Source organism: Halyomorpha halys, unplaced genomic scaffold, assembly GCF_000696795.3.
Source record: "Halyomorpha halys isolate HHAL.00 unplaced genomic scaffold, Hhal_1.1 Scaffold24.1, whole genome shotgun sequence".
Taxonomy (NCBI): domain Eukaryota; kingdom Metazoa; phylum Arthropoda; class Insecta; order Hemiptera; family Pentatomidae; genus Halyomorpha; species Halyomorpha halys.
The window spans coordinates 490,291-497,272 of NW_027107648.1; the positions used below are offsets into that span (position 1 = coordinate 490,291).

Consider the following 6,982-nt stretch of genomic DNA (forward strand, 5'->3'; position numbering starts at 1 on the left):
TACAACAAATACAAATGTTTCAATTCATTCCTATTTTTCCTTCTCATTTCTGCTCCTCCAATTTCACCCTTTTACAATTTTTTAATTCACCCGATCAACAAATTCGCTCTCCGGAATTCACCCTCCTTGGTAATATTCTTATTTATATAATAATAATAATCTTCAGAAATAAAAAAATTACTTGAGAAAGTCATTGAATATTATGTGTATATTAATCAAGGAACTGGAGAGCAAAAATCCGATTATCAATATAACTTGATAGAGAAGTTCAACATGAAATATGTATTCCAATAATTAGCAGCATGCACTCTGACGTCATCTTTAAAACGTCTGAGAGGCGTTTCGCTCAATTTCATTGGTCGGTCAAATGATTCACTTTAATTTTCATTGTGAAGACCAAAATTTAGAGTTATATCAATTATTTAACTACTATTTAAATTCAATTCCAGTCGAAAGATTTTTGTCTGGGTATTGCATGTTTATAATTGTATAATTATTTCTAGTTTCTATAAAAAAAAAATATATATCTCTTGTTTTAATAAATTTTTGGGCCAAAGGTAATAAACTGATTATTGAGTTATATCTAGTCTATTCCAGAACCAGTAAGTAGAGTAATGGCACCCTAATTGTTGTTGGGCATCGATCTCTTGTAAATGTTTGATTTTTTTTTTTATTGTTATTACTTTTTAAATATTAAATAAAATAACTATTTTAACTAATCTTGATTTTTCTGTCGAAACCTCGAGCTTTTTCAGAAATTAAATTCACTGATCTGGAGGGCTCCCAAATCTTAAAGTGCCCAGAACCCACACTTGGTCAGAAGGCTATTATTCATGTAATAATTATTATATAACTGTTCAAGTACATAAGTCCGGTTCCTGAAATATAATACCTTCCACTTTCGTTATATTCAAAATTGTCCTTACCCTGCACGGTCAATCGGAATGATTATGAAACCAATGATTGACGTTTAGATTGAATGTGTAAAGATAATACTGATGGATTACCAAGAAAAATCCGATCATTCGAAATTTTAACAAAGTGGACTCTGAGTCATCGTTCATATCGTGTGTTTCACTTATTTATAGTCAAATGCCAAAATAATAACCTAGCTTTCTTTTAAAAAAAGAATTTAATAGAAATTTCATCTCTGTAATGAATAGAGTTGTGAAATATTTAGCATGGAGATAATCCATTAGTTATCAATATTATCAGTATAACTTTAATTGGAGTGAATGTAACAATCATTTTTGTTAAAATAGTTTCTTCTTATTTTAAATATAAAATTAGCATTTCTAATACTATTAAACAGCAAAAATCATTATTGTGATTTTTATAAAGAATACTAAATAAAGAGATTAGATTAATTTATAGAATTTGAAATTATAGAAAATTATAAATGTTAAAGTAATTGTTTTAATTGAATTCATATAGCTGAATTATTGTTGTGTTATATGTATAACTAGAAATTGGTTATTGTGAATTGAAGAGTGCCTGATGATGGGGCAATGCCTCCGAAACGTTGTAATGGATAAATTAAGGTAAATTAAAGAAAGTTATTTTCGAAGAATTATTCGCTTCACCTCATTAGATAATTACACAACTCGAGTCAAATGAACCTAAATTATTAAAAGACCTAGTTTTCTGTTGATCAGGAATCAAAAGTGACATAGCAAAAGATTTTGACTACTCGGAGTCTCAATCATAATTTATTGACAGTCGGACTGATTGATATTATAAAAAAGTAGGGGCCTTCGTGATTGAATTCAATCGCGTCAGTCTGGCTTTTGAATGATGAATGTCATTCCGAATGACGGGTAGCGGCACCTTAATTGCTCTAAATGAACGAATCGTTCTCCGAATTAAGATGAGAAAGATGTAAACAAAGAGGCTTTGTTCATTGTTTTTCTGAATTAATTTGAACTCATTATTACACAAGCTGGTGGGACAATTTAATTCCATCCCTTCTACGAAAAATCGTTTGATAATAAACAAATAGTTATTTCAAGCCATTTATGTAGCAGTCAAGTCAGATATACATACAAATATTTGAAAAGTGAGTGAGAGCTAGTGGTTTTACAATAAATCTAGTAAAAAAATAATCAATTCTCGTTTCTTTTAAACTACTTTCTATCGTTTTAGCTCAAAAACGAATGATCACAATTCGATGGGCGAAGAATAATAATGTGTTCAATTAATGAAATAAAATTAATTCCCGAATCATTGCTTAATTTTCTGTAAAAGAAAAAAAAACACTATTTAAATGAAGAGAGCAGCAAAACAACTGAATGAAAATATGGAAACCACGATGATTCATCCTAGTCTATGTATTGTGAGTGACTCACTTTCCATAGTACTGTCAAATTATAAAACATAAAACAAAAGTAAATATTTAAAACGAACAAAATGATGATTATAATCAAACGAGAATATACACTACAATTTCAATAAAATACCGTATACTTTTACGAAAATAATTACAAATTAAACCATGATAACCATTTCATTGAAAAAGGCTTTAAATAAATTTTAAAAATTGATAATTCACAAGTAGTTAATGCAACACTTACCATATTATCCTCTAAAACAAAAGACAATCGGTACGCTTCCGATTGAATTATAATTGGTCCACGACCTTTGAGTTTGTTTGTCAGGCGTAGATAAATTACTGAATTTACAAAATATTTATAAATAACACGTGAATAATCCATAAAGTAAAATAATGGTAGATTTAATTCTCTTAAATTTATCAAAAATACGAAATACTTTGTTGTTAGTTCAGAAACTCATATATGAGTGTGTTATCAGGACTGATCGAGCAAGCATAGGCAGAGTTAATTTAAATCAGCTGTAGGCTACAGTCAATTAGTTTGGTGGGACCGTTCTGTCGTCCGAATTTCGTTAATTGTTTTATTTTTAAGTTGAAGTAGTTTAAGTTTGTTTTTTATTATTTTAAAATGGTGATAAAAGTGTATACGTCAGGAATCTCTGGCAATAAGGAGGTCAGTTGTTATATTCGCCCATTAGTTGTACTTTCACAATTTCAAAATTGGAACAATTTTGCCGGTTTGAGGTTTTTTTTTTTTTTTCTGAATTCAATATTATCTTGAATATTAAATTATGGCTTTTGATTAGTGATAACTAATATCCAATATTTGATAACAGGTTATGTGACTTCTATATATGTACTTCTTCCAAGTAGATAATGTTTCAAATATTAAAATATCGTTTATATAGTTATTAAAAATATAATTATATTTTTGAATATGTTTTTGTTTATTGAGAGACATTGATTTTATATTGAGCTAGATTTCTTACTATGCAGAAAAATACTCATTTTAGGTTAAGAAAAGGCAGCAACGAATTATGATGATTTTGGACAGTAAAGGAATAAAATATGAAGCTATTGATATAACCGAGCCAGGAAAGGAACTAGAAAAACAGTTTATGCAAGACAACGCCAAAGCAAAGGATTCAAAGCACCCTTTACCACCTCAGATCTTCAATGAGGAGGATTACTGCGGAGTTAGTATCTTAAATATTTTTTAAATTCCTCTTAATTCATTTTATAAGTTTTATTTTTATAACAGTGCTTAATAAAATGTATTATTGTTGGCATGTATAATATACTATGAAAGTTTAAAATCACGAATTAGTAGTAAAATGGTAAAATAGTAGTGAAATCATGCTTGATTAAAATGGGGGTACAGAGAAAAGCAAAATTTTGTTAAACTAAATACAGCTATTTTCATGAGGAAGTTGTTATTCAAGGCTTCTGAATATGAGGCAGTTAGATTTTTAAAATATACTTCAAAAGAAATTCGCGGAACTCGAAGTTGCCAGATTTTTCCATTTCTCTTTCGGTTTTATGATTGAAATACTTACGTTTAATTTGATTATTATATATACTTTAACATATTTAAATGATTTTAAACTATTAATGATTGGTTTTGTTTAACTTTTTGACCTGTTTACTTGAATTTGACTCAACATTGTAATATATTTGATTATTATGAATAGGACTACTGTTATATAATTAGAGTAAGGGATGTTTTACTTACAAATTAATATGAAAACCTTAATTTTCATTGGTAATTCTGAGTGATTTACCATCTGAATCACAAAATTTACTGTAGGGTATACTTTTGTTTGCTTGAGTGTGAGTAATAGCAGGGTATTTCTAAACCTATTTGGCTGAGACATCATAAAACTAACGACTACAAATTCTTATCTGAAATTAACTTTCTAATAGATCATTAATTTTTTATTCATTACATTAATTAATTTTAAAACTTAAATTATCTATCGAAATCCCAAGTGAGTTACTCTCCTAATCACTGTACCTGCAGTAGGTTGTGCTTTTGTTTACAAGGGAATGTTTTTTATTGCTAGCAGTCCTCCATAGGTGAAAGTAATACTTTTTAGAATTGCTTACAAATATACTAATTATAAATAAGCGAAAAAGTTAACATTCTTAATTTAATTGCTTCCTATTACTTATATTTACAGAATGGATATTTTGTGACACAATACATTATTATGTGATATTTATGCAAATAAGTGACATTTTATTTTTTATTATAACAAAATATTTTGCTTATGTTGATGCTTGTAAAATTGTATTTAGTGTACCATTATTTTTGTTATTATGAAAAGAATAGTCAGGGGTGCAGTTAAAAGAAAACAAAAATAATTCACAACTATTTATTTTCTGACGTTTCCCCCCACTTTGTAGAGTTTCGTCAGAGCTAAAAACATATAAAAATAACTAAAAATATTTTGACTTCTTTGATAATAAGATATAAAAAGGTAAATTAAGGTAGGGTTAAAATCATGTAAAATAAGTGAAAAGAAAATTATATACAAATAGAAGAAAAGAAGAAATAAAATAATATTAGTATAAAATAAACAATGATAAGAATATAAAAAATTACCTAAAGAGTATAAGGTATTTAACACACTAGAAAATGGAAAATAAAGAAGTAACTTGAGATTAAATAAAGGTCGAGATAGGATAATTAAAATAAAAATATTAATGAATTAGTAAAGAACAAATGATTACATTATTTTTTTTTCTTAAGCTGTGTTTATAAAACTTGAATGATTACGTTAATAGCTTATAATCTACTCGTAATAAGTCACAGCAACTTATGTACAGTTCTAGTATGCAACAAGCTTTCTCTCCTTTAAAACTTCAAGTCCAATAATATTAACTTCATGGAAGATATTTTTGAGAGTACCATAGATTTGGCCTTTAAAAACATCAACAATCAAACATTTATATTAAAATCTGGTGGGTGTGCGAATTTTCAACTTTCACTTAAAACTTTACTTATGTCCTCAAGTTTTGAGTAGATTGGTGAGTTAGTGTTCAAGCTATCAATATTTTTTTGATTTTTTAGAAAAAAATCTGAGACGAGAAAGAGGAAAAATTTTGGATAAAACATTTTTATTTTTATAAAAATATACATTTAGGTTCTTGAGATGGAAATAATTAATACTAACTTTTTTTCTGCCAAGAATACAACTGTTCAACAAAACATAACTAAGATGTAAACATATACTTGCAATTGTGAGAGTTCATGTGGTCTCTGTTGTTTTCCTATTCGAACCTGTCTATATTTTTCTATTTTTCTCTTTTAGTTATTCATTAAATTTTTAAATATTTGCATTTTTCTCTTGTTCATTATTGTCAACAATGAGAACCAGTTATTTATTTCAGACAAACAAACTAAGGGGTACTTCAGAGAAAGATTTCTTGAAAATTCGGCGTTTAAGCCCTGTTAGACTGTTTCAATGAGGATAAAACCTATCTGGTATTAAAGAATACTCAATTACTCATTGATTCACAAAGTTTTATCAAAATAATTAGAGCCATTTTAGAGAAAAGTGATAAATTGATTCTATAAAGTGGCATTCCCGGTCGGTCGATTTTAGCGAAAAAGTTACTGTCACATCTAAAGCATATACTTACCTTAAATATATAATTTCAGTTTCTTGCTATGTTTGATGTTTGATCTAGGCTGTTCTAGCACTGACTTAGAGAAGCATGTATTTCCTTCAAAAAGTCGAATTAAAAATTTTGCATGATTGCAATACTTTCCCTGACTATATATATTACATATAAAGTTAACGTAAAAATAGTTTCTCAGCCTTAAATGATTTAATAATTAAAGAAGATAGTTGACCGTATGAAGTAGATTGTAAGAAGATAGTCCTGGTAGTGGTCAATAAAGTTACAAAATAGTAGAATAAAGCTATTTAATGTTAACCAACGTTTCACCCCACATTGCAGGGCTGTCCTGATTTAAAAAAAGTTAACGACTGTCCAAGGACAGCCTAGATCAAGATCTATGTGTGTTACACCATATTTGTATGAGTACTAATGGCCCATTACATCTTTAAATGTCATTTTTAAATTATTTTTAATTAATTGTTTGTGTTTAATGAAAGAATGTGGTTTGGTGGCAAGAAGGTCTGGGTGGCAGTCCATTTATTTAGAATTTAATTGTTTTATATATTACTAATATGTGATATAATAGCTTTCATTTATTTATAATTTTATCTTTTATGAAAATGTATAAAAGGGTTTTTAACTGTTAAAAAAAGCTTGGTTTAATTAAAGTATTCTAATGAAGAGTTGACCGTGGATATTATCTGAAAAAAGATGGTCGAGGGTGCGGCCTGTGAAGGACACAAAAAAGTAAAAACTTATTTATTAGTAGCAATGTTTCGGCAAGAATTTCAGGCCTTCATCAATGCTAAGGACAAAATAAACGAGATAACCATAATGAATAGAAGGAACTACAAAATAACAAGAAACATAAGAAGATAACAGATAATATGGATTATATAAGTAGTATTGATGTATATTATAATATTACATGAATATTGAAACTGAATGAGATTATAGTAGTATTAAAATTTATAATAAAAGAAGAGAAAGAAAATAATATAGATACAAAATCAATTAATTGAAATA

The 6,982-nt window shown here is 27.8% G+C and overlaps 1 protein-coding gene across 3 annotated transcripts in view; it reads left to right on the top strand.

Annotated features, from left to right (window-relative positions):
* Nucleotides 1–2,832: 2,832 nt before the first annotated feature.
* Nucleotides 2,833–6,982, top strand: part of LOC106682646 (SH3 domain-binding glutamic acid-rich protein homolog) — a 15,814-nt gene continuing 11,664 nt past the window's right edge. The window contains exons 1-2 of one of the 3 annotated variants that reach the window (XM_014423619.2): nt 2,833–3,002; nt 3,343–3,525. In XM_014423619.2, the coding sequence (XP_014279105.1) occupies nt 2,958–3,002; nt 3,343–3,525 (228 nt within the window). In that variant the 5' untranslated portion in view covers nt 2,833–2,957. The remainder of the gene's footprint in view (nt 3,003–3,342; nt 3,526–6,982) is intronic. The other 2 variants (XM_014423629.2, XM_067046025.1) reach the window with 2 other exon arrangements.